Here is a 27,564-nt window from a genome sequence, read left to right on the forward strand (position 1 = left end):
ATCTAATAGCTCACGTCTCCTAATATCAAATTTAATCTGGCCTACTCTGTTGGAATCCATTGCCCTTTTTCCTGTCACTCCATGCTCATGTGAGAAGTCCCCCTCCATCTTTCCTGTAGGCTCCTCTCCTGCAATGCACATATACAGATCTGAAGGAGTTGCTTTTGAACAGCTTTTTGGATGTATAATTGAAGTAGAAAATACCATTGTTAAAATTTTCTTGAAAAGGCTTGGAAAAGTGGAGTGTTACTGAAGTGACTGCTGTGGTTACCCGTGAAATAAACAAAGCTGTGAATTGAGCAATGGAATAACAATGACCAGAGACTTTCCCCTAAGCAACTGTCACGTAGCTGGGAGTCAAATGCCTTTATTGTACTATTGCCTCTCCTGACTTTGCACAGGTTCTGTGATACTGAAGTCCTCCTAAACCCTTTCTGAAGCAGAGTTGGGGCAGGAGCAGGTACAGTACAATGGGTGCCCATGTTCCCAGTGGCATCCTGTGAGCTACAGCAGCACTGCTGCTCTGTGTAATCTGGTATAGATATTCAGATAGCTGAATGTATGCCTAACATGTCTTAGAGGCTTGCTTCACAGACTTGTTGGGACAGAGGATGTGGTTCAACACTGTCTCCCTGTTAAGCTTTCAAGCTCTGCAGGTTTTTATTCTCTTGCCAAAACCCAACCAGAAAACTCACTTCATAGATTAAGAGCGAGTGGCTTTAAAATTAGCCCTATTGAGATCTCACCCAGGACCCACAGTCTCCATACTCTCTGTGTATCTGTGTGTGCAACACAAATTAGGCAACAAAAGAAGCTTTGTATCAAAATAGTTTATTAAAAACAATACTTCACTGAAGCTTGCTGTCTTCAAGACAGAATTATGACATTGCAGCATTCAACACAATCATAATCCACATATAAATATAATACTATACAGCTCCTGTTCGCCTTGGCCAAGTTCTGCCCTCAGTCTGGCCCCGCACAGCCCTGCTGACACAACCCAGCCCTGCATACTTCAGCTGCAGAACCTGTTCCTCTGGGAACAGAGTTATTCTATCCCTTCCTCCCCTCACAGTGCTGTTACTGTGAGGAGCTTGCACAGAAACCCAGCACAGCTCTTGGCAGCTCCAGGCAGCAACAGAACCGGTGTGAGCACACCGAGCCTGACAACAGCGGCGCTGGGGGATGTTTAGGAAAAATAAATAGGCAATTACTCAAGTTCCCAGCAGTGCCCAAGTGCAGAGAGCAGCTTCTGTTCCCAAGAAGGAAGCTCTGTCCGGGCCTGCCGCATTGCTCCTGGGCAGTGACAGAAGGGCTCCTGCACGGCCACCTCTCGCTGCAGGGAAGGGCAGAGCCTGCAGCTGGCTGCCACTGCTGCCAGCTCCCCTGAACACCCTCCAACAGCGGCACTCTGGGCCAGCAGCTCTGCACCCGAGGCAGCGTTTGTCCTTGCACTGTGGCAAACACACTGAGTGCTCAGTGCCCCAGCCTTTCGGGTCAGGATGCTGCTCGTGAGCCGTGGCTTGGCTTCCTCGCCAGCCCAGAGGCTGCTTCTCCCTCCTCTCCATCACTCATGTGCCCTGGGCTGCTCTGCTGATAGGTGTCTTCTTGCACAGTTCCTGGTAGAATTCAGACTCCAAAAAGCGTGGGTAGGAGTTATTCTCCATTAAGCTGTAAACTCTCTTCTGGGCTGCGCTGAAGCAGGTATGGGTGGCTTCCTGGATGTTCTGTGCAATCATGCTCTTGGTCTGGAAGTCGATATTTATCTGAAATACAGAAAGAGGGATATTATTCCTGAGAACATAATTCAAGTAAGTGTAATGCACAGTACAACTTCTGAAAAGGTGAAAAAGGCAAGACCCCATTACTGCAGGGTCAAATTACTAGAGAATTTTCTTTAAGAAATTTTCTTTAAGATACTTTTCTGCAAGAAAATTCTTCTTTTGCACAAAAGCAAAACTAATTCAAATACATCTTTTGTCAGTTAAAATGGAAATTCTCTGCAACACTGCTTCTGCCATTTTCCAGTTTGGTGAAAAGGCAGTTGTATTCAGACCCAGACATTAACCATGAGCTTATGTACAATGCAGTTTGGCATCTGTGTCTTCAGTTCAGAGAAATAATGGCTGTAAGAACTCATAGAACAGAGAATTTATTTTTAAGCAGCTTTTCTTTACCTCTTTGGGAGCCTCCTTTTCAATGAAGTCATTGTAGATTTTCTTTGCTTTTGATGTCAGCTTTTGGGGTGATTTAGTTTTCTTAAAGTCCTCACAGGCCAACCAGAACTCAATGTTCTCTTCACAAAACTCAGACTTCAAAAAAGCTCGGAAAGCAGCAAGACCATCTAAGGAAAGAAAAAAATACTCACCATCAATAAACAATTTCAGGAATCTTGATTTTACCTATTCCTCACATCAATTTCAGGATGTTTTGCTGTAGGTCTATTTTTTTTTCAGCGATATCATGGCAGTAAAAAGGTTCCATAATTTATGTTTGAAAGCAAGTTAATGCTTGGACAGTTTGGCAGGTTTCACTTTGAGTTTGCCATTTCTTAGGCAAACACAAAAAATTAAACCATTTCTATTGTTATGTTTCCTCCTGTGATGCCTGAGAATACATTAAAAAAAACCATTTCTCTCTAGATAAGCTCTCCTCTGTTAACCTTTGCACTGCAGTAAATATGACTACCATAGTCTGGAATATTCTTTCAATGGAAAGGATGACTCAAGCTCAAAGAGCAAACAGTAGTATTGTTTCTTAGTCTTTTTGCTTTGCTAGTGAACGCTGCTTCTTGTACAGCTACGGTAAAACCCCAAGATCACTGAACTTGTGTTGCAGAATCCTTCCCACATTACTGGAAAGCACTTGGTTTGGTTATGCAGTGATCTCAGGGAATAAATGCCCTTTTCTCATTTGGCAAAACCAAGCTGACAAGTATGATTTTAGCTATGGAGGTATTATTTGTTTTATTATTAGTTAACATTTCTTATTAAAAAAACTCACTTATATATATTCTGGCTTTAAACTGTTAAAAGCATTTAACTTCCAAGACCAGAATTAGAGCTCTTTCCATGAGAGGTACAATGCTGACATTGAAGGAAGCAGACTCTTAGACACAAAAACTTCTCCATCCCTTTGCTCCCAAATATTACTTTTTGAAGAGAAACTTACATTTGTTAGCAAGAAGTTCATCAAAGGCTTCTGACCACAGCTGGGCCTCTTCAGGGGAAGGTCTGCAGAAAGAGAGGGAGAACATCAGACTACGCTGCTCAAGCTTTACTGCTCTTGAGGAACACTCGAGTTATTTAAACAGTCTTTCTCCTAACTTACCTGAAGTAGTTGCGGTGCTTCCCTGCCTTCTTAGATTTCCTTTTGTTAGAATTGGAAGAGTTCTGAAGGAAGTAGCTCAACTTTGTTTTCCAATCTTTAATGCTGGAAGGAAGAAGAGGGAGATGCTCGTTAAAGATGACAGCTCGCAGAGCTTTAGACAGCAGCGCTGTCCCCTGAGGCGGCTCCGGCAGCGGGAGTCACCCACAGCCCCTGAAGGCAAGGAAAACGCTTCCCGAGCGTGCGGGCGGGGGGACTCACATCGTTCTCTTCATCCTGCCCTTGTCGGCCTCCTCCGGCTCGCTGCGGCGGCGGCCGCCCCGCTCCGTGCGCCCGCCGTGCCGCACCGCCAGGACCAGCGCGCTCTGCATCCCGGTGCTCAGGGTGCTCCCGGTGCTCAGGGTGCTCCCGGTGCTCGGGCTGCTCCCACCGCTCCCGGTGCTCGGGATGCTTCCACCGCTCCCGGTGCTCGGGATGCTTCCACCGCTCCCGGTGCTCGGGCTGCTCCCGGTGCTCGGGCTGCTCCCGGTGCTCGGGCTGCTCCCACCGCTCGGGCTGCTCCCGGTGCTCGGGATGCTTCCACCGCTCCCGGTGCTCGGGCTGCTCCCGGTGCTCGGGCTGCTTCCACCGCTCCCGGTGCTCGGGCTGCTCCCGGTGCTCGGGCTGCTTCCACCGCTCCCGGTACCGCCGCCCGCCCGCTCCGCCCGAGCCGCGCCCGCTCTTATGGCCCCGCGGGCGGGCGGGGCCGGGCCGGGCCGGGCCGAGGGCGGCACCGAGGCAGCCCCGCCTGCCTGCAGGGATCTGCAGAGCCAGCTTCGCCTCTCATCCGCATCGCGTCCCTTTCACCCCTTCCTTTGATTTTCCCTTATCCCCCTCTTCTTGGAAATCGTTCTGCGCGTCCCCCCGCCAAAGGGCTGGCTGTCCTTCCCGTCAGTCAAAAACGTACCCTGCTCTTCTGGAGGTGTTTGAAGGTCATTCAGCTTTTTGAGTGTGGCCAATACGCGAAAAAGAAAGGACCTAGCCATATTTCTTCAAAAAAAAAAAAAAAATGAAGTTGCTCTAAGTTTGAGCGTACGGTGCTTTTGGGGTGTCCCCTTTGCTGACCCGGGCTGTGGCTCCCTTCCACCCCGTGTGTGCGCAGGGTTTCGCTCTGGGCAGTGTTGCCCCCTACCAGTGAATTCTGTAAATTACTCCCAGCACTGGGAGCCGAAGTTGCAGCGCCCTACTTGAGCCCTCGGCTTGTTGAAAAGGCCGTGTGGTCCTTCTCAGCAGCGTCCAGCTGGAGGGTATCGTGTCCAAACAATTTGAATTTAGGAACCACGTGAGTTTACCCTCTCTCTGCTTTTCTGTTTTCTTTTCTGTGCATGTGTCTTCCTCTCCACAGTACCCTAGAGTCTGTCTTTCCTGCCACAAAAAGCAATGTTCAGAGAGACTGACTCCCAAAATACCAGCTGACTTCAACACAATGAATGTCTGATCCTTTTAGATAATCGCTGTGTCCTTACAACCTCTGCTTGCTGAACACTCACGAGCTGCACTAAAGCATTTTGCTTTAAATGAGATGTCTGGGGAAAAGGAATGCCATTTAATTTGTGACAGCATTTAAAGAACTTTTCAGTGCTTCTAGTTGTACTTTGCAGCATATATTGATGATCTGATACAAAAATTAAGTTAAATCCCATAAATTTTACCAAATCACTTTAAATATTTTTTGCAACATAGTCCTGTATATGGCATGTAGGGAAATATAGGGAAATATAATATGGGAAATTATTGTGAGGGTGGTTACCATGGGAGAAAGAATGGAAAGAGAAAGACTCTAGGTGCTGTAAAAGCATCAGTTCCAGAAAGTCTGTGGGGTGAAGTTGCCAAAGCCAGGAGCGGGGCAGGCAGTGCCAGGATGATGGATGGGTGTGTGCCCACTGCCTTCCAGCGCTCCAGCTGTGCGGGCCTGGCACAGGCAGGCTTGGAATAACACCGGGACCCTCAGCCCTGGCCTTCCCCACGCTGCAGCCTCTGCAAGGGATCAAATGATCTGCAAAGAAGAACAGCACGTCCCCACCTGCCGCCCGCCTTGCAGATTTCTGCGGTTTGGATGCCGGTTTCGAGTTTCCTTCACCTGATTCTCAAAGCTGAATGGGGGAAAATGTGCCAGCTGTTGGGAAATGGGAAACTTCAGAGTCCAGCACGCTACAGAAAGGTTCGGTATATAAGCAATTATATTAATTTGGGAACTTACCCCTAGCACACCAGAGAGCCTGCATATGTTTAAAGCCTGACAAAATGTTTTCTTGTTGGTCCTAGAGGAGGATTGCAAGTGTAGAGCTGGGATATTCCCAGCATCTGCCAAGTTGTAAAGTTGGCAGTAGTCAGCATATGGAAAATCGCAGCATGAATCACGTATTTATCTGATACTTTCTATTTCAAACTTTTAATTGCTTCTTTCAGAAACCCATAAAATGGAAGTGCCAGTTAAGGAAGGCAGTTATAACATATGGGATACCTTTCAAGAGTGGAAAAAACAGATGAAATATTAGGCTGAATATGGAATTGTGAGGTTAGATGACCTCATAAAAAATTCTTACTGTAGCATTTGGTTTAAAGACTATTTAGATTAAAATTGAATTTTGCTGGTTGTGTTAGGTATATTTTGGTTTACATATTTATTACACTTTTAAAGCATGGATATTGCTGTTTTTTCCAGTAAAAGAGACACTTTAGAAAATACTTCTGTGCTTCACCATGGTGTGTTTTCTGGCTGGGACAGTTACCTTTGCCAGGACATCACTTACACATCTGCATGATAAAACATGTTTTCCATTTATGTTCCAAGAGCAAGAAAAAGTGTCTGACCTCCCCCAGTGCCACCAGTGCGCTGTTCCCAGTCTGGGCTGGGATGGAAGGGAGGAGGCTGCTGGGAGGGAGCCGGCCAACTTCTCCCCTTGAGAACCTGCCCAGGTGCTGTGGGCATGAAGTGGCCCTGGCACTGCCTGCAAGAGTGTTTAGGCTCACTGAGCAGTTTGAAAGGCACCAAACCCAAGCATTATTCATTTCATCAGTTTCTGGTTTTTCAAAGCAAGGTGGCAAAATGGCTCAGGTCATTAGCTCTCCTCTCTGAAGGGGGATCTGTTTCAGACTGGTGGTGCCATACACTGACTGGGCAAAGGACATGTGGCATCTCAGCCCTGTCCTGCGCTGTGTCTTGCAACAGTATATTGAAAATTCCAGGAAAATCAGGAATTGGGGTTGTAAAGAAAAGCCCTGGGTTGCAGCACAGGTTCAGGTGTGTTAGCACAGCACAATATGGAGTGCTGCTGGAAAAATCAATGTCTCCAAGCTGTGATTCCTTTCACTGGGAACGGGTCTGAGCGGCTCCAAGCAGTGCCCAGGGCAGCCCTGCAGATCTGCCTGTGGGAGTGCTGACCTCTGCCCTTTGGAAACAGGGAAGCTCTTGGTAGCTGAGGACAAACGCAAACATAGCGCTCCAGCTTTTCCTTTACGTCCTCCTTAAAGCTTCCGTCTATTTCTGTCCCACTAATCTCATTGGCAAGGGGCACGGCCGAGGGAAAGTGGTGGGAGGAGAGAGCCCAGAGCCCAAACTTTGCTATTGAAGTCAGTGACAAATTTGCCATCGCCTGCAGCGAAATCTGATGTCAGACATTTAACGGCACAAGCGCTCACCCTGGAGATCACACTTCGCTTTTCAGAGCCTTTCTTGAGAATGTTCTGTTCTTTTTCTGCTTATACAATTCCTACGGTCACCAGGGATGGCTAGATGTACAGGGGACCGCGGCATTGGCAATAAACATCTCGGGGAGAAGATTAGGATTTTTCCATCTCAGTTGCGTTCTATGTCGCAATAGCTACGCTGATCTTTGGAAGTCGCCAGTGAGTTGTTCTCACTGAATGATGTTTAAATCCATGCCTGCATTTAGTGAAATGCCTGCCCTTGTTTCTTTCTTTTACTTGGCTGGTAGGACACAGGAAAAGTGGTCCAGAGTTTGTAGCTGAGTTTCATAAAGCCAGGAGGATAGAACATACTTTTGCATGCTAGTTCAAACCATGCATGGGAATTATTTGAGGGATGTCTTACTGAACCCTCAGCTATGACTACCTGAAAATCATATTCAAAAGAAGGAACAAGATATTGAGCCGTGTCTTTTTGTTTTGTAATGCAAATTGCCAATTTCCTGTATTTTTATTGTTCTTGAATGTACAGCTGTGCTGTGAGATGATTCATGTAGGCATCAGAACAGATCAGCCAAGCACACCACATTGTGACCCTCTGTTCTTGCCTCCCTTTCAGGCTGTGTCCTCTGTGAAGTGCAGGGGCTGATCTGCACCAGTACAGAGGAGCACAGAGGTGCCAGCAAAGGCTTTGTGCTGTGCATTGCTGGATAACAGCAGCCAAGCCCAGGCTGTGTGCTGGGGCACTAGTTTCTAAATGAAGGTTATGGTTATGAATATTAAAATTGCCACTCTTTCTCATTTTTTTAATATGCGAAGAATTTAAATTTTAAAATTAAACTAAAGAATTTAAAGAATTTTTGAGAATCACTCAAGCCCTTAGTCTAATACTAATCCTGTTCATTGCATTCTGCCTTTCTAACTCCTGCTAGAATTTCAATTACATGTAGTAAGGGGTGCTGTTTCCTTTGGATTTTTTTTTTTTTGGTGGTTGTTCTGTTTTGGGTTTTGTATATTTTTTATCTTGTTTGTTTGTTAGTGTTTTTTTAATTCCTGAATGTTTAAATTTAGTTAAAATTTTAATTCAATTTAAAAAATAATTTTAATTTTAATAATTCAATTAAAATTTAAAATTTTAATTTTCTAATTGCTGAAGTCAAGTTGTTGCATTCTCTGTCTCTGGCCCTGCAGGCTGTGCCTGACAGGCTGCTGTACTTCCCCCAGCATTGTTTTCCAGTCATAAAACTCAAAATGTGCAAATGACCAGAAGCCATTTCTGGATCTAAATTTAGCACTACTATGGATTAACACTAGCCTGGACCAGTTATATGCTGAGTCTTTCCTAAATAAAAATAAAACATGTCTCATTACAAATGGCTTTTGTTTCACTTAGCAGCAAAATCCTCTGAGTAACCTGTAAACTAGACAGAATTCTCTGAGAACTCATCAGTCCCAGCCCTCAGCCACCTTCTTTTGCATAAACACTGACATTAGTTTATAAAAGTTCTAAAAATAGAGCTGAAATTTGTCAAGTGGACCAGCTGGGACTGTGTGTCTACATACAGGGTTGCTGTTGTGTGGATGTGTATGTCTCTGTTTTAGTGATGCTGTGAAAAAAGTATGAATTTAGGCATTGAGCCCAAATTGTGATTCCCCCTTGCCCCTGGACATTGGGGAATGTTGGTTTTGAAGGACACACTGGACAGCAGCCATCAGGAATTGGAACAGCAGGTTCCCTGGGAAGCAGGGATGGCTGTCCTGCTCGTGTCAGATCTACTTTATCCCTTCTGCAAAAAAAGCTGAAAGGAGACCTGTTAATGCAGTCTGCATTCTAAAGGACAGCACATTCTCAAATTCCTCATGCCTTTTGTCAATACAGAAAGCAAACAGCTTAGCAAGAAGCAGGGCACTTTTAACAATTAGGTTTCCTTAGCAGAAGCAAGCTGGGTTACACCATCTCAGGGGAAGAGAGATGATTAATCTTGTTTGAGGTCAGCCAGGTGGAGCAGAACACTGGCTCCATGTCCTGTTCCACTTGCAGCCCATTTTGCCCTCCCTCTCCCCAAAGACTGTATTTGTTATTCTGGGTGTGCAGAGGGACATTAAACTATCCAATATGTTCATTAAATCTGGATGTGGGCACCGTCTTTATTAAGTTATCTGCATGTAACACAGCCCTTCTGATGACTCTTTAATCCATGTTAATTAAAGTCTCTGCAAATACCTGAAATCAAATATCAGACATTGATTCAGAAAGTCTCTGTCCCTCTTACAACTCCCACAGGTGGACAATGCCAGGAGCACAAGAGCAAGAAAGCTAGAGGTGTCAGAGTATAGGAGTATAACCATCTGTCCACTGCCTTAAAAGCTGAAATTAAAATAAGCATTTAAAATAATAAATGAAAACAACAGGTACTTCTTTTGAAATGAGATAAAATTTCTTTCTTATTTTGTGATAGGCAAAGAAGTTTTAAAAAGCCCACTTCTTGAGACACCCTGATCTCCATGCTGGGTGAAACTAGCAGAAGTTTAATTGGTATATTTTAGTGGAAAATAAAAACAATAGCGAAATATCAAATTTGCCAATGGAAATTTTTTTAACTTCTCTAGAATGATTTTAGGGTGATATTTTCCTTTTATCACTTTCAGTGTTGCAGTGTAGGATTTTTGGTGAAGAGTAGAAAGGTGATGAATGTCTCAGATGTGAAAAAGGCTGCATGGTAAGGGAGAGGAGAGGAAGCACCGTCTGAGCAAATCTGCTTTTCCAAGTCAGGAGACATCTCAGGAAGGGCGGCCTTACACCCTTTCTAGTCATCATACTGACAAAAACTACCTCAAAATTTGGAGGTTAAACTCTCTGCAGTTAGAAAAGGCCAGAATGTACAAGGTTATTAATCCCACAGTGGCATCCTGGGCTACTCTCAGACTGAGGGCTGGGAGTGAAAGGCGGGACAGGGTGAAATTTGTCCTCATCAAAATGTAGAAATTCCCTCCTGGCTGTTTGAAGAGTACGCTGAGGAGGTCAGACCATAACCAGGGTGTCTTTGGGGGGGTCTGGGAGACAGGCATAGCCAAGGACCTTGACAGATTAATCATTCCCCTAATGACAAATGTTGCAAAACAATGTCCCCATCCTCCAAGCAGCCATAGACAGGTACATGGTTCCCACCAGAACACTTTTTTTTTATTAGTTCAATATTCAAACAGGCCTTCAGAGCAGAACAATTCATATCTGACTTTAGGTGAATCATTCCATGTGGAAAATACAGGTCCAAACCTATAAAAATATGTGGAGAGAATGATAACGTCATTTCTTGTGTCTGAATGAATGTTAGATAAAATTCCACAGAAATTAGCAAAGCTCTCCTTGCTGATATTGCAGTGCTAGATGTAATCAGAGCACTTACTGCCACAGCAAATAGCAATGACAGGTAATTCTGCATTAAAGAAACATTTTCTGGGCTGTTTGCAGTGCTAGGAAATGTCAGTGTAGGACTGTACATTACTGCAGGTTGCACTCAGAATTTTGAGAGGCTGCAAATAACTCACTGAGTGTTCTGGCAAACTCCTTTTTGAAGGGACTGTGGTAAGTGTCACACCGTGACACAGCCCCCTGTTAGGGGATATGAGGAGATCTCCACATTAGGCACTTGGTATTTCTCAAGGATGTTCTTCAAGGATTGCTTGATGTATCAGTGAGAAATGAGAGCAAGAAACCTGAATTAACAAAAGAATCAACAAAAATTTACCATTTCTTCACTGGCTGTAAGTACTAAAGTGTCCCAAATGGGTAATTTAAAGGGGAAAAAAAGGAAATCTTGCCAGTTCTTAAAGAATGGGGCAGGGTAATTGGAGGTGACAGAGAGGAGAGTTGAACATGTCTGTTCAACACCTCTCTCCTGGCAGGCTCATCTCTTCCAAGATGAACTACTGCAGAGGAGGGGGTGCTCTGTGATGCTGGCTGTGATTTCTCCTGCTCCTTCCAGGAAGCTTCTCCTAACTCTTTTAAAAATGAAACCCATGTGTGGCAGTTTGTAAACACACACTTCAAAACAGGATCCTTCAGTACTTTTTCTGATGCGTGTTGCTCTGAGGGGCGACACGTGAGCTGCAGCTCAAGCTCTGGGACGGTGAACTTATTTCACATTTAACATTAAACTGGTGTTTAGTTGCTATGGATTTTTTTTTATTTTTTTAATCAAGTTGTTTACCTAGTGTCTTTGTTTTAAGTAAGTTTGTTTTTCTGGTAGTTTTCCAACAGAAATGGTTATTTGAAGACTGGGACAACATTCCTGGCAAGTTTATAACTGAGAAAGAAACCAGGGGAAAAGAGGGCTTGCTGCAGCTCTCTGGGATATGTGTGAGCGTATTAGGAATCATAGGATGCATAGGTAAACTGCAAGGGGTAATGAAAAGAAGAACAAAAAACATCTGGAAGAAATTAGGGTTCTAATTTCTTCTGTTTCTTCCAGTTCCTTCTACTGTGTGCTGTACCAATATCCACTGAATAACTATTGCCCACTGTATTGATTATGTTCTGCTTGCTTTGCCTAGAGGAGAAGTGAGGACAATTTTTTCAGTGTATTATGGAATTGTTCCTTCTGTGCATATGTATTTTCTTTATTTCAGACAACTACTCCAATCCATACAGAGTAAGCAGCCAAGGGAGATTTGGAACTGGACACAGGTTAAACACAGGGAAAGCTTCTGGAAGCTAGAGGGTATTTTTGCATTGACAGTTTCCCTGCAAGTAAAGGGAGAGTAAAGAAGGATGTGGTGAGGTTCTCTGCTGTGCTTTTGGGTTTGCAGCAGGTATTACACAACTGCCCTGTGTGCATCATATGGACATGGTACTTTGAATAATATTTACTAAATCTTCTGTCTGCCAGTTTTATTTAATTTGCTTTTATTAAAACAAATTGAAGCAAGAGATTATTTTATTACAAGTCAAAATGAGCTGCTTTTGTTTCTTTGCCAGTTTGCATTTACATTTATAATTCGTTACTAGCCAGCTCATTTTCTTTTTTGGTTTTAAGTACAGCTGAGAAATCAAGAGGTTTCTATTAAACTACATTCCACCCCCCCACCACCCCTTTTTCTTTTCTCCCTCCTGGGGAAAAATCTGGTAAGACTGGGTTTTGCTTGCCTGTCTGCTTGCTTTTAAAGTTTCTGAGTGAAGAATGAAGATGTATTTATAATGTTATTGCAGCAGGTCCTTTTTGAGCTGGGGAAAGTGGATCAGGAAAGAATAGGTACAGTCAGAGCTGTGGTGTGTCTGCTGCAGTTTGGGCTGGCTGTCTTGTGGATGGAGCTGAGTTACCATGACGTGTGGGGTGAAAAGCAGTATTTCTCAGCTGTGGCACCCCTGGTGCTGTGGCTTTCCTGCAGGATCTGAGCTGCCCAGCTGGCACGTCTGGCAAAGCTCTGTAGGGCTGGAGCTCCTGTGAGCAGAGCAGCCCTCAGGAGCAGGCAGGTTGTTCCTTGCTCTCCATGAACCTCTGTCCTCCCTGGCAGGACCCAAAATCCATGCTGCAAATGTGTACTCAAGCACAGCCGTGGGAGAAAGGGAGGAGGTTGTATGGAGGGGTGAGAAAGGAGCTTTGGCTGCCCTGGGCTGGAGCTGCCCGCTGTTCATCTGCTCCTGCGCCAGCCCAGGAGCACCTTCTGTGTGGGACAGCCCGTGCCAATGTCCCACACTGGACAGCCCAGGCTCCCTGGCCCTCTCAGGTCACTGCAAGGGCTGTGGCACTGTCTGAGGGCAGAGCTGGCCAGTGCCAGCCCTGCACTGGGAGCTCCTTTGGACAATGTTCCCTTCCCAGACAGGTGTGCGCTCACGGCTCCTCTTCTCTAGGGAAATCCACCCGTGTCTTTTTTCTTCTGTGTGTGAAGCCCCCGGGCTCAGCAAGAGCTTTGAAGTGGTGCTGGCAGCTGGAAAAGTGCCTTCTGAATGTCTCCCTCTCTGTATTTTTATTTTTATTGTTTTACTTTTCATGATTTCTCTCCACTCTGAGAACTAAGCGTTCTGTGCTGCTCTGATTGCAATTCTTTTTCCTTTTTTTCAAATCCTCAGTGAAACAGCAATACTGGCCCAATGTTTTAAGCTTTTAAAAGCAGCAGGTTATTACCATTTGCAATTGCTCAAGTTTAAGGGCATGTTTATTTATAAATATTTACCCAAAGGATAATGAGACGAGAAACTGAGAATGTTTTCCCCAATCCCCTATACTGACCTGGTCATGTGGCACCATTTAGCAGATTTACAGCAATTTTCCAGCTCTGTGAGCTCTCCTAGGTAAGAAAGCTGCCAATGAGCAGCTCCAAGATTTCCCTTCAGCCTGTAAATGCACTGGGGAAAATGGAAGGCATGAAGCACCCTGAAAATTTCTGGGTGCCTATATTGGTTATTCTAACCTGTGCTGCAGGTTTGTCCTCACCTACTTTGCTCTGCATAAACTGCATGAAACAGCTGAAAGTGTGATCTGAGGACCAGATCAGCAAGATTTAATAGTAATTGAGGTTTAATTGCACTAACAAATTATATACTGTTTAGCAAGAGTATAAAAAGTAGGTGATGTAAATGCCAGCAGACATTCTTTTAGCAAAAATAATGAACTTTTAAAATGTTGTGCTTTACAGACTCTGAGTTAAAATAGTCCAGTCTGGAATGTAACCTCTTTTGGAGTACATAAGGGAGAGTTAAGTTTCTATTTTTCAGTTTTTTCAGAAACCTAAAAGAAATTGCTATCTGCAAAGCATCCTGTTTGTTTTTGGGGTTTTTTTACAGCAACAGGGGACTGTTATATTTTGCAATCTCAGAAGTTTCTGTATTTTGCCCTGCTGTTTGTCACCCCCTTCCTAGAGGGTAGTGATTAGCTTTGGCCCAAACCACAGAATGCTGGGGTACATTTGGGGAACACGGTGTAGTTTAAACTCACTGTGAGCAATGCAGAGGAAACTGCATGGTACTAACTCATGCAGCTGCCTTGACCTGCATCACCTTTTGGAGAAGTAGCGGCTGTTTTCTGTCTTTTGTCTTTGTTGTCATCAATTAGCAAGGGTTTACATTCTCAGGGACTTCTTTTCCTTAAGATCCATGGAACCTTTGAATGTTTTCTGCCAGCAATGTAATTACCCTGAGCTTCCTGCTCAGTCCACTTGAGGATTTTAAATAGGTATATTTTTTTAAACAACCTTTTCACAAAGCAGGCTCAAATGCATGTGAAATTATCCTCATCTACAGCCAAGTTCGATTTGAACTGGAATGTTCTCAGTGTGATAACAGGATTCTGTGCTCTTTGGAATTTAGGGCAGTTTTATGGAGAGAGAGATTGAGAGCTTCAATGGTTCTTTTTCTGTAACCATTTTGAGGTTAAATCCTCTCTAGGTAGAGATATCTGTTTGTGTTGTTTACTTTGCCACAGACAGCCTTTGTTCAGTCATTGCCAGGCTGGGCTTTCATCAGCTCCTGGATGAACTGAGCTTCTTTCCTGCTAGCTCCTTAGTTTCTCCAGTGCCATTTTCAGGGCTGCACCAGGCACTCTCCATTTCCTGGACATGCATTTTGTGAACTATTGAAACATTACCTTTGCTCCTGTTGCCTTTTTTCATTTTTCCTAACCAGATTTTAGTCAGTAGTTAAATGTGGACACGCTCAAGAAGTGTTGTGAGTTCTCAAGATGCAACACAAAATCATTGCCAGGTAATTAGTGTTTGATGCTTAATTGCTGCTCTTTTTTGGAATGTCATATTCAGAGGCACCAGAAAAATGTGGTGGTGGTAAGTCTTCCATGTTTTTTTGTTATTTCATGCCTTAGCTGTTGCTGGGAGCGGGCTGGGATGTTCATGGGCAGTAGGTCTGTAAATGGATCTTGAAGGACAGCTGTTCTGGGCTTGTCTAACATGAGCAAGGAGACAGTGCAAAGAAGGGAAATGACAATGGCCAAAGAGGTGAAACTACAATTAGGGGATGACTTGGTACAAGCAGTAAGAGGGCAATTAGAATAAAAGCAAAGCTGTCTCCATCCAGCAGGTACTGACCACCTGGAACTTGCTTCCACGGGAGGCTGTGGGGATGGGCCAGCCACTGGGTTCAAGTAAATTCATGGACAACAGATCCACAAAGAGATGCTGAAAAGGATGTGGGTGCTCTAAAATCCCTGTTGTAATAGCTGTGGATGCAGAACCACTGTGAGGGGAACAGAGCAAGAAAGCAGCTGGATTTTTGTGCTCTCCCTACCTGCTTTCTTCACCGGCACCGGAGACTGACTGCAGGGCTAGAGAGGGCCCCACTGAGGCATTTTCTGTGCCCTTCTAAGTTTTATTTATTGCTCAGACCACCACAAAACCAGGGCTTAAAGCACTTACCCATGAAAGCTCTACAAGTAAGGACCTTGTATGTGTGCAAGATTTTGCTAGACTCAGACCCTATACTTTATTTGGTTAAATAGAACCACCAACATTCACAGAGCTATATAAATAATCTTGTCCAGTTAGTCCTGTCAGCTGAGCCAAAAGAGAGGTTTTAAGTGCCAAGGACTTAGAACATCTCTTTCTAATTTTACCCTGGCTCAAAGTATGTTTAGAAGATGAGGTATAGATAAAATCAGATAAGCAAAATTATTTAGTATCCTGTCACTTGTAAAATGTTTATCAGTTAAAAATAAAAGAGGTGAGAAAAATAAGTTAATCTTTTACAGGAAACAAAAACACATCTAATGGCTGGGTTAGGAGGCTGTGTTTAATAAGCAGCAGGGGATGATTACAAACAGTCCACAGTGGCTGCTGGCAGACATCCTGTTTTTGGTGGTTTGTGCACAGCTCACCAAGAGATGCTACCTGCAGAGGTAGCAAATCTCCATGTGTTGTCTTAGCTGCAGCTAATTAGCTGGAAGATGGGTAGAAAACCATGAATGACTCAGCTGGGGACTGGAGCTGTTTGGAGGTGTTCCAGCTGATTTGTTTTCTGGTAGAAAAGGCTGATTCTTTCAAAGGATAACATCTTGCTAGGAAATGTAATCTCAATAAAAATGTCTTTTGTGCTCTGCTCAGACTATTCCCCGACTTTTCCAGGATCTCTGGCAGGGGGAACAGAGGTGAGCTCTCCCCATCTTCCTCTGCAGTGGCTCCTGGCTGGTCTTGCAGCCAGGGACCGTATCTGTCCTTCCAGCCACGTCAGCTGACCCTGTTGGCTGTCCAAGTCTACCATTGCAGATGATATTTTTTCATATGTTTGAAATATTTTTCAGGCTGCATAGAAAATCTTCCAGGCAGCTGCATTAATATACCAAGAGCCTGGAGGCAAAAGAAGCCCTTAGAGAGAATACAGCAGATGGTTTTTTTTCTCCTGCAAGAAAAATGTCAGTAGGTTCTTGTTTAGTGATTTGGACATCAAGAGGGATTTTCAGCGTTTTTCTGAAATATTGCCAGCTGACATTGGATTATTCCTGCCCTCAGCAGTGCACTAACATCTAATGGCAAATGCTAAGCTTCACCCTTATTTTGTTTATGGAACAGAACTTGTGGCACAGAGGATGCTGAGGAAGGTGCCTGTGCAAAAAATCTATTAGTGGGTTTCACAGTTTATGGCATACATCAAATCTAATGATTCATGCTACTTGTGGAGAGACAGGGGCTGAAAAGAGAAAAGAAAGAGCCTCAGCAGCTGTCTGAGAAGAGGAAAAAGCGCTGCCATGGCACCTCAGGTGGGAGGAGGTGGCAGCAGGGCAAACAGGCCCCTGCCAGGAAGGCACCTTGCAACACCAGGCTGCAGCATTTCCCCTCTGCCAAGTCTGCTCATCTCTTTCAATACCTCCTTTTTTACCAAACACTCCTTTTAAAAAGTCATGGGATTGTGCCTAAAGGCACATCATAAGTCTGGATGATTTTGAGTGTTTTCTCAACCTAAATTTTCACTTTAGCTGAGTGTTTTACAGGTTTTTACGTGATTTTTACAACCATGAGCATTGCTGGAATGACAGAGCAGGAACAAACAACCATGTGTTCCTCTTGACTGGGAAACAGTTCCTTATTTCAGTTATAATATTTGTAACTTTTTTGGCTCCAAGGTGTACAGGTTCTCCATCAGAGAGATTTCTTTTGTGCTTGGTAATTTATGTCTTTGTGCCATAGATGTCAGATCTTTGCAGCGCACGAGGCCATGAAAATGTTGAGCTCAGCAAGTCATATTGCAGGAAAAAGACTGGAAGAAATGTCAGCCCTGGACTTTCCCTTCCTGGAAGGCAAGGCAAGATTTTACCTCAAGGAGAAACAAAGAAGTCACTTATGTTTGTTTATCACAGTGTAAGGACTAATGTATCCTGAGGGTGGGAAGTTTGGATTCATTTTTGTCTTTTCCATATGAAAACTACTGTACTAATAAGGAAGGAAGGAAGAAGAAAAATGGAGCAACTGCTTGACAAATAATTCTTGCAAAAGAGAAAAAATATGTTTACAGAACCATGTTTATATCATGGGATGGAACAACCATTAGTGACTTCAAACACGAGCCATTTCAGCCTCTGTAACTCCCAGATGCTCCTGCTGGAAGAGGCCAGCTGTCCCTCAGCCTGACTCCCTCTGCATCCAAAAAAGGGATGTGGAGGGCTGGGGTTTCACCTGGCAGCTGAACACAGCCAATGATGATTTGCTTCTGCAGGGGATGGTCTTGCTGCTCTGGGTCTGACCCTCAGGTGGCCTCTGGCTGTGACCCAGCTGGCTACTACACTGCCAAACTTGTCCCTTTCCCTGCCACCGGGTCTGAGCCGGGAGGAGTCACGGGAAGAGGGTTCAGGGTAAATCTTTATGTCCTGCAGTGCCTCTGCTGAGTGACACCACACCCTATGAAATGTGGAGACTACTCCTGTGCAAATTCCTCACCTGGAATCATACCTACAAATTATATTCTCAGGGGCAGACATTTAGAAGGAAAAACAGGTATTTTGTTGATCAAGTATCTTCTTTTTGGTGATAATTGATGCGATAAGAATGAAGCCGGTTTTCAGAAGTGTGTGTTGTGACAATGAAAAACAGTGTTGGATTGAAAGACTGGAGGTGGTCCCATGGCACAATGTTTAGTCTGCATCTGGAATCATGACTTTTCCCCTTGCTTTCCTTGGGACTTTGTAATTATTAAAAGAAAAAAAAGTCCAGCACAGCAGCTAGTTCAAAAAACTTCCCTTCCCAGTGAAACATTTCCTTTTAACCCAGTACTGATGGACCCTGGAGAAGCCAGTTATTATTTCTTCCCTTCACAAGCAGAAAACACCAGCCTTTCCATATTTCTGATCAGCAGATTTCACCATGGATACAGATGACATCAAATACTCTTTTTTCTTTTCATTACGAGCACCATTAAAGTACTCTTGGCACAGTTCAGAGTACTTGTGAGACAGCCAGGTTTTAACCTTCAAATAAAAATAAGCCTGTGTTTCTGATTTATTTATCCTATTTATTGACTTTTTTTTTTTTCCCTAAGATAACAAACTAGCTCTTGGGAATAAAGCAACACGTGAGAGGTGCTGTAGCAGGAGCCCCAGTGCCGTGCAGCCTGTACAGATGTTCCAGGAACAGCTGTCAGCCTCAGCTGGGGCTGAGCAGAGGGCTGAGCACAGGCAGGTGACAGCACTGCTTAGATGGATCCTGGCTGGCCAGCAAAGCTGCCAGAGCAGCTGCTGGTGGTGACCTCAGCCGAGTTTTACTGAGAGATGGAGCTTGGGACAGGGGCTGTAAATACTATTGAAGGACTTGGCAGGGCCCAGAGGCCTGGCTAACAGGGTGCAATGAGAAAGGAATGTTTTTGGGTGCATGCTCTATGGGCTGAGCACTGCAGACAGGATTGCAGGTGTATTTCAGAAAGCCCAGAGGCCTGGCTAACAGGGTGCAATGAGAAAGGAATGTTTTTGTGTGCATGCTCTATGGGCTGAGCACTGCAGACAGGATTGCAGGTGTATTTCAGAAAGCAGGGCTTCAACAGCACATCCTGTGTGCAGTGCAGGGTTTGAGCTTGTCACAGCTCCTGCTGTGATCAGGCTGCAGTGACAGCTGCTGGTTTATTACAATGTTTGTTATACACAGGGCACAGCAAGTTGTATTTGGGGTGCTTGCTAAAAACAAAAGCAATCCACTTGTGCAGTGAAGATTTCAGTTCTCAAGTTCTCACATTCCTGCAGTCCCTGTGAAGGAACAGGAGAGGCACAAGCTCCAAGAGGCACAAACATTTTTCTTACATTTTTGGAAGGTACTTTGGAGAAGAAACTTTGTGAAAGTTGTAAGAACATGATTGGTCCTCTAGAACTATTGCTTCCTAATTTTAATAAGGCAGCAAGTGCCTCAGAAGGTCTCAACAACTACCTGCAGCCTTTCATTCAGGAAAGTTTTCAGTGCCTGCAAGAGTGTAAACAGCACTGTATCATCTGGTTTCTATAACTATGTATTTTAGCTTGGCTTTGGTGGTATAAATATGGGAGTTTTGGTTGGTTTGCTGTAAATGGATGTCATGGGGATGCTGAAAATTCAAAAATGCACTCTTTCTGTCACGTGTAATTTTGTTCTCAATGCGTAGGATCACTAACAGTCAAACCTATTTTGTTGTACAGCTTTGCTGCTTAGAGTTAATACATATTAGTGGCAAAGTTGCTTAAGGAGGGCCTTCTCCTAACAGGAGCCAGACTTAAGGACTGGATTTCCAGGTCTCAGGAATGCTGGGAGAAGACTCTCTGGGTAAAGTCTTCCCTCACACTTTGATTGAGAGTCTTCTATTTTGAATAAAATAGCTCCTTGTACATCCTTCATTACTGTCTTTAATGTGTTCCCCAAAATCAAGCCCATTGTTTTTGGCTCTAGTGGATTGTCTTGTAGGGTAACCTAAAAGAAGGAAGAAAAAGGTATTGGTTGTCTCATTTCCAAAACATTTCTCTTCCATTTCCCTTATGATTTCATGGTACTTCTAGGAGACATCCTGTGTCCTGAATCTCAGCTCTTCTCACAGCCAGACAGAAGAGGCCTTATAAAACCCTCCTCCAGTGAGATGTTTTTTTGGATAACAGCCCTCTGATACTGGAGTAAAGTTGAAGACCAAAAGCATTGTTTAGTTTAGTTTATTTTTGGATAGTTGTTTAAGATGGGAAGTTAATACACTTTTATGCACAATCACGGTGTTGATCAGAAGATTTTAGATAGTCCACTTAACATCTGTGTAGTTTATCTGTAAACAGGGGAAGCAAAGGAAAAATTATGAGGAGTCATTGGCTTGTTTTCTTGATGAAGCTCTAGGCTCAGTGCCAGAGGTTTCTTCCTTTCTGAAACCCAGGGAAGGCTTTTTGGACATGGAGAGCATCGCTGGGACTTTTTGGAGAGAAGAAAATTCTTTTGTATAAGCTCAGAAAATTCAGAAGTGCCAGGTAGGCAAGAGAAGATGACACAATTGGACTGCATTAAAAAACCAAAAAGCCAAAAAGCCTCACGCCAGCAATAAGCCAGATTTGAGGAGCTGACCATCAAAGAAAGAGATTTTTTAAAAAACAAACAAAATAAACTACCAAAACCTATACTCCCCCATCATCATCAACAACAAAACAACAGCTAAACCCAAAACCCCCCCAAAACAACAAGGAAAGGACAGGGTTGTTTGCAGAGGAGTTGCTCTTCTGTTCTGGAGGAGGGTGGAAAGGGTGGGTGTGATATAAATTCTTCCTCTGTCTGCATGAGAGTAAGCATCTACAATTTATCATTGTCTAGGGGGAGAACGGCTTCTGCACCTAGTGACAAATAAAAGCATATTTAAAGATAATAAGTAAGGTGGGCTCTGTGATTTTGTCAAGAACAGCCCCTCAGGCATGACCCCACCATGCTGAGAAGGGCTGGCTGGGGATTTAAAGCCATTTCAAAACTTCTACAGTTCAGAGGCCCAGAGGCAGCAGCTCCCAAGCCAGAGGGGAACCTCCCGGGCTGGAGAGTCCTCAGGGAGCTTCTCTTATCTGCCAGCATTCATTAACATTCCCTTACTCCCTGTGGATTGAATATAGAGCCCTCACCGATAATCATTGCCATAGAGATACTGACACAGATATTGTTGATGACTGTAAAGAACTAATTCCAGGAGGACCATCTTGTTACAGCCCTCTGCTGGTTGTCTAATTGCTGTCCCATTAGCCTGTAGCCAGAAAAGCAATGTTCTTACTCTTTGAAATACAACACCTTTTTCCAGTTTGTGATTTTCTGGCTTTATCTTGCTAACACAGTGTAAACATTGGTCTTTATTTCCAGGTAAACTTATCTGATAAATGTTACATCGCATGAAATTAGTATTTTACATTATAACCCCAAATGTTTATTTAATCCTGGGCTCATAAGGATGAGACTAGGAACCTTACACAGAAGGATGCATTCAAGGTCTGAGTGACTTCTTCTAGCATGTGTGACTAGCTTTACTAGCAAACTCATGACAAAAATCTGGAACTGCTGTGGTCCTGTCAAAGCCTGTGAAAAAAAAGTCCTTAAAATGCAGCTGAAGAGCAGAGAGCTCATTGTCTGGATGAACACAGCACTTCCTGCCCACAGCTGTCTTCAGGGATGAGAACTCAGCTGCCAGCACCCAAGACCTTATCAAGATGTGCAGCATTCATTTCAGGTCAAGACAAACTAAAATTGCTGCTTTAGGCTGTGAGGTTTCAGCAGTTGTTTCATTGTGAGCTGAGTCATCCCTGCAAGAGGAAAGCTGAAAGAATAAATTAGTTTGCAGGACACAAAGTGGTCCTTCTTCTAATAGGGGAAAGATGAAATTTGGAGGTAATTTATTTTGAGAACGTAACTGCAAGACAGCAGAATGGTAGCAGTGAAATGTAAGAGTTAGGAAAAGGAAAAGAGACACTGAGAAGATCAGGAAGGACACTGGTTAAGATGTGGGCTGCAGAGTGCCATAACTTCTGATTTTCAAGTGTGTACATGTTTAGAGTGGAATAGGAAATGGGAGTCTGGTTTTGGACTAGTAAACTTGGCAAGCAGTTTGTAAATTTGAGGATGAATTGGTTAGTTTAAATTGGTTAAATAAACTAAAATTGGTTAGTTTTATAATGCCTGTGCTTACAGCCAGGGGTTGCTGCATAGTTTTGAGGTGTGCATATAAAAGGGAGGCTGTAGGGCTTACTGTGCTCTTGCAAAGAAATTTTTTTTTTCTTCTCAAAAAAGACACATTTTCCCTTTCTTTTGTGGGAGAAAAGGGAACTTAAGGAATAGGGGCAGCATTTGTGGATTGCACCGTGTTCTGTAAATGCCATGAACACTGCAGACTGGACTAAGTGAAAGATAAGCAGGAGAAAGAATACAAAATGCTGTTTGTCCATCTCCATGAGCCTGGGGAGCTCAGACTGGAGGTGAGACAGTTCCTTTGCGTAAAACTCTCTTGAGCTGAGCAGAAATTGCAATAAATCTGAGAAAGCTGCAGTACAAACTGAATGTACTGAACCACAAAATTTATGAAAATTAGTCTTATCTCGTGTTCTCTTGTAAGTTCAGACTGTTTCTTAGCCTGATGCCAGAATTTAGTCACCGAGGCATATTTTAGAGACTAATTGGATTTGGAAAGAAAATATTTTCATGGGCATTAGATGCGCTTTTTGTTCCATCCTTTCTCAAACTGATACTGAGGATGTGCCACTTTTACTGGAAATTAATCCACCATTTTTAGACAAAAGTGTATTACTATTTGGCAAGACATACTGTAGCAGTGATATGTGATGTGCAAATCACAGCAGCTCTTTAAAATCACTTTATTACCACCCAGTATTGACTCAGCCACATGCACACTTGTCATTACCTGCTAAACTCCAGATTTTTGGCAAAGGGCTGCTCCCACTGAAATGATTTCTTATGCTGCCTTGGGGGTTTAGTTATCTGTTGTTAGCTTGGGGAGGTTTAGATTTCACCCTGACTCCTGAAAAGCTTCCAACTTTGTGTATGAGCATGCAAGGAAATGGCTGGAATTCAGGAAAGGGCAGAGTGACCAAATATCTAATTAAAACCTTGTGCAGTTGTGATTCCTGCCTCTAAACCAAAACCTGTGGGAGCTAATCAAATATGGGTCGTACAGCTATAAACACAGACAATCTAACTTTTGGCAGCTGGTTTTTGGAGAGGTTTGGCACAGTTTTCTTCAAGTGAAGTGTATAAGCCATTGCTACTTGATGGATTCTCCAGCTGGGGGTTGTGATGGCTGTCCTGTGATGAAAGCTGTATAAAGAAAACAAGGACAGGCTCAGATCATCACATTTTAATCTCCTGCTCTGTGTTCTCTCTGAACCGAGAAGGAATTTGGCCGGGGCCTTCCACCAGTGCATCTTTACTGGAAATTAGTGCTGAATTAATTGGCAGGCTCTGTAATGCTTTTCTTTTTATGCTGATAGGGATTACAGATCAGGAGAGAAGTGACCACAAATGATTGCAATATTGCCCTACAGATTACAATTGCTCAGCTGCTTTGCAAGAGGAGCAGAGAGCTGTTCTCCTGGGGAGAGAGGCTGCAAGAGGAGGTTCTCCAGTTAATGGTTCCTGCTGGAAGGGCTGGTTCAGGTTTCTCTACTATTCCAAGCATGTTTTAGTGCCAAACCCGAGGTCAACACCGTATTTTCTTTGCACACCAAGGATATGCACTTGTAAACAAAATGCAGTTCTTCAAACGAGACAGAAATATCTTTTGGAGGACACCACAGACAGGAAATACCAGGGAAAATTTGCCATAATTTTGTCTGACATCCAAAATTGGCTGTACAGGTAGCTTGAGTAAGGAGAGCCTGACTTGGAACAAGTAGTAGTTCCTGCCCCACAGAAGGTTGGGTTTAATGGCTCATTTAGCAGCTGCTGCTCACAGCCTTCGTTCTCCATCATTTGGGGCTGTCCTAAACAGTAAACAGATGATTTGGTAACTGCTGATTGAGCAATTAACTGCTCAATTATATATAATATATATATAATTTATATTTCTAGAGATATAATAATATAATTTCTATAATATATAAAGATGCTGAAGTTACAGGGGGGTTTGTGTGGTAGCCTTGAGAAGGCTGCCCTAGAACAGAGGCTGGACAGAGTTAAGACTATTCATTGAAAGACCTTAAAGGACACACTCTGGGTAGTACAAGAGCCTGGCCTGGGCTACATCTAAGATGAACCCAAAAATGGTCACAAAATGGATGACTGGTAACATTTTTATTAGTTTTGGTCCACCTGCATGTTTGGGTTAGTTTTCCAAATACAGCTTCAGGTTATGAAGTCCCATAACCTTGCTTTGTTTTGTTTTGTTCTTGTTTTCTCTCTTCAGGACACTGCTGTTTATACTTTTGGGCCTGAAGCTTGTGAAGATTTTCCTCGGTATAAAGCTAGAAAAGGAATTGTTTTGTCTACCTGCTCTGTGAAGAGAGCTCACTAACACTTAACATGAAGCTCCAAACTACACACCCAGGCAACGCAGAATCTGAAAAAACATGAAAGCTAAAACTGAAGGCATCAGTAGGATGGGTGTATTTGGAAAATAAGAAATTTTTTAAGTTTTAATGTAAAGGGTTTATTTAAAGCATTGATATAAAATACACAGCAGAGTGGTTTAAAATTTGAAAGCTTTGCTTGGTCACTTTTCTAATTCACTAAACGTATTTGCATCAAATTTGAGCAGCTGAGCCTGGAATGTTCCTACAGGAAGCTCCTCCAGTACAGAAGGATGGATATAAAACCTGAAGGTGAGTTCCATGCAATTCCAGTGCCACTACTTTAAGTAAATATGTTGAGAAATAAACTACAGTTCAAGTAAATAGCTAAGGCAGGTGATGAATTGAATGATCACTCAGAAGTTCCCTGCAGTGGGGCCTTGAACCCCTTCAAGGGAGGAGAAGAAACAGAAGCTGGCATCACAACAGGCAAACCAGGTTTTTCACTGAAATAAGTCACATTTATACAAAATGTGCACCACCTGCAAATGTGAGCAAGGCATGTTATGTGTTCTTTCTTTCTGTCCTCCTTTGTGTTTGCTATTTGTGTTTTGTAGCCATAAAGAAGGAGAGGGAAGAAGGAAAAGACAGCAGGTTACACCACACATTTTCTTGCATAAAAGTTAGGTTTTGAATTACTTTAAAAATCCTTTTACAGATAACACAGTTTAAAAAGTCATTGGGATATGTTATTTAGAAGTATGAGCACTTTTAGTTATGAAAAATCACCAATGAAAATGCTGAAATTTTTTTCACTAAGTTTTTTCTTGAAGAAAATGAATGTTGGAGCACGTTTCTGTGCTTTAATCTGAAACATTATCTTGGAAAGAATTATAGAAGGGGGATGTAGAATAAATGGCTTTTGATAGTGCAAATGTATACAAAGGGAGGCTGTGTATTTGTTTTTATGTCACAGGAACCTGGCTGGACTTAATCAATTACCCCTTCTCGTTAACCTTCCTTGAGGTAACTCGGGACTTGTTTCATTTGTTAAGGTTTTGCATAATTATGCTTTTTGATATATTGTTACTATGGTGCAGAAGATAATATCTGTAGAGGAAAGCAGGGTGACAAAGTGAGTGCCTGAGAGGATTAATGTCCCTGTCATAAACCTGTGAGCAAATCTGAACAGTCTGTTCTAAACTGTTTTGTACTTCTGGCATTGACAGAAAAGCAATGTTGGTAAGCTGGGGAAAATTTTGTGTTTGTGAGATTTATTTTTTTTTTTTTTTTGTGTTAAGATCTCTGTGGCCTGCAGTCAGTGCAGCTTTGCTTATCAGGGAATAATAACCAATTCCCATTGGTTAATGGGAAGCCAATTGCTGGATTTAATCTCCAGTTGGAGACAAAGCTTGGTATTCCCATCCTGTCCTCTATGTGTGGATTTGTGTGAAAGTTCTCTCAAAAGCTGCCTTTAATTTCGTTGTTTACAACATAAAACCGAAGTATCCTCAATCTGGGAGGAGTCTGGAAGGATTCAGATCAGTAGTGGCTGTTAGTACCATGTCCTGGGTCAAGGTGGCTAAAACCTATTTATCTCTTCATTTCTGAATGGCACCATTCACCCTTTCAAACAAATCTCCCTTTCCGAAAATATCTTCAAATCTATTTTTTTCCAATCTTTCTTTTCAGAACCTAGAAAGGAAACATGGTTTGAAATGTAACCAACATCAATTCATTGTAGGAGAAAACCCCTGCTCTTGTCTTATTTCAATTTTGCTGTGGTTTTGGTGTCTGAATCTGACACCCATTGTAGTTTGGGCAGAGCAGGCAGGGCCCTTCCTTTCCCAGCTCCTGCTCCTCCTGGGCTGTTTTCCTGGGGTGCAGGAAGGTGAGGTGGATGTGTCTCTTCCAGGGGGTTTGTCTGCCTTAGGGCTATGAACTGCAGCTGGGCTCCTTACAGGGGAAAACAGGCAAAGCCTTACACAGCAGAGCTTTTCCTGAGGATGCAGTGCTGGTGCAGAGTGGGGTGTGATTTTTGCATCATCGCTCCTGCACTCTTTTGCACCTTACTGCAGAAGCTGTCAGCCTCTGGCTCCTTTCCCTGCTAAGGGGTTTTCTCTGTGGCCAAGCCTGTTGGGTCCCACCAGGTACCAAGTGCTCTTTCTCCTGCAGTCCAGGCTCCAAGAGAGGCAAAAAAAAGCCAAACAGAAAACCTGAGAGGGATCACATGGATGGTGTTCTGAAGACACCACTGAATCAATGTTTGTGACAGAGAGAGCTCTCTAAATGTGCAGTGCTTTTCCAAGTCCCCTGGGAGGAAGCATGCCTCATTGACTGGGGACATTCATGGCTCTATTGAAAGATGGGAGAATGAATAAACAACACTTTATTTGAACAAAACAAGAAAAAAGCAAAGCCCACCTCCTGGGAGCCAGAAGCAATGGTGTTTGCTTTGATCCTTTATTTGCACAGTGGGTAGACATTTTCATCTCTCTTATTCCAATTACAGTGGCAAGTACATGTTGCCCATTTCACTTTTGTTGCTGGGTTTTCTGTTCCAAGTATTGTAATTCACACAGGACTGCCTGGAAATGCCAAGTTTGTTCTTGATTAACTAACTTTGCTCTTTTGGGTAGGGCTTTGGCCCGTATCTGATGGAAGGGACAGAGCAGCCCCTGGTGTGCTGTGCATGATGAGGAGATAACTGGGGTAATCTTTACATCTCCTCTAAGCCTCTGGCTGGGGATTTTTGTAGTTCAGCATCCCTGACTTTAAACTTGTGAGGATGGATGTGTTTCAATGACTGCTGTAATCTGATCTGTGCTTCTGAACAAGTGTGATGATTCCATGTAACAATGGTGCTTTTGTTCCTGCACTTTGGGGGGAATCTCGATGATACAAAGGATTTGGAGCTTGACATAAAGGGGTTGAAGCTTAACATGAGATGTTCAGCAGCTCCACATGATAAGTAATGGAACAGTTTACTATGGGCAAAGATCACTTAGAGATGTGTGGCAATTAGTTAGAGATGTACCTGCTGAAGCTCAGTGCTCTTGCCTTTCCTTCCCTCCTTGGTCTCTAACCCTGCTAATAAGCAAGATCTGCAAGTTTGGTTTCCTGTGTTATTCCAGTT

General features: G+C 43.4%; 1 protein-coding gene across 2 annotated transcripts; it reads right to left on the reverse strand.

Moving 5' to 3' along the window:
* Positions 1–815: 815 nt before the first annotated feature.
* LOC111932689 (regulator of G protein signaling 2) lies at positions 816–4,390 on the reverse strand. Of its 2 annotated transcripts, none has more exons than XM_086902172.1 (6): positions 3,812–4,390; positions 3,589–3,714; positions 3,331–3,432; positions 3,172–3,233; positions 2,178–2,344; positions 816–1,766 (listed from the first exon to the last, which is right to left on the reverse strand). In XM_086902172.1, the coding sequence occupies exons 2-6, from the start codon at positions 3,696–3,698 to the stop codon at positions 1,572–1,574; spliced, it is 636 nt and encodes a 211-aa protein (XP_086758298.1). In that variant the 5' UTR covers positions 3,699–3,714; positions 3,812–4,390; the 3' UTR covers positions 816–1,571. The 2 variants fall into 2 exon arrangements, with proteins under 2 accessions (XP_086758298.1, XP_086758299.1); XM_086902173.1 differs by having other exon boundaries at positions 3,589–3,747; positions 3,812–4,019.
* Positions 4,391–27,564: the final 23,174 nt, after the last annotated feature.

The sequence above is a fragment of the Cyanistes caeruleus genome, chromosome 9 (assembly GCF_971803275.1).
Source record: "Cyanistes caeruleus chromosome 9, bCyaCae1.hap1.1, whole genome shotgun sequence".
NCBI classification, from domain to species: Eukaryota; Metazoa; Chordata; class Aves; order Passeriformes; family Paridae; genus Cyanistes; species Cyanistes caeruleus.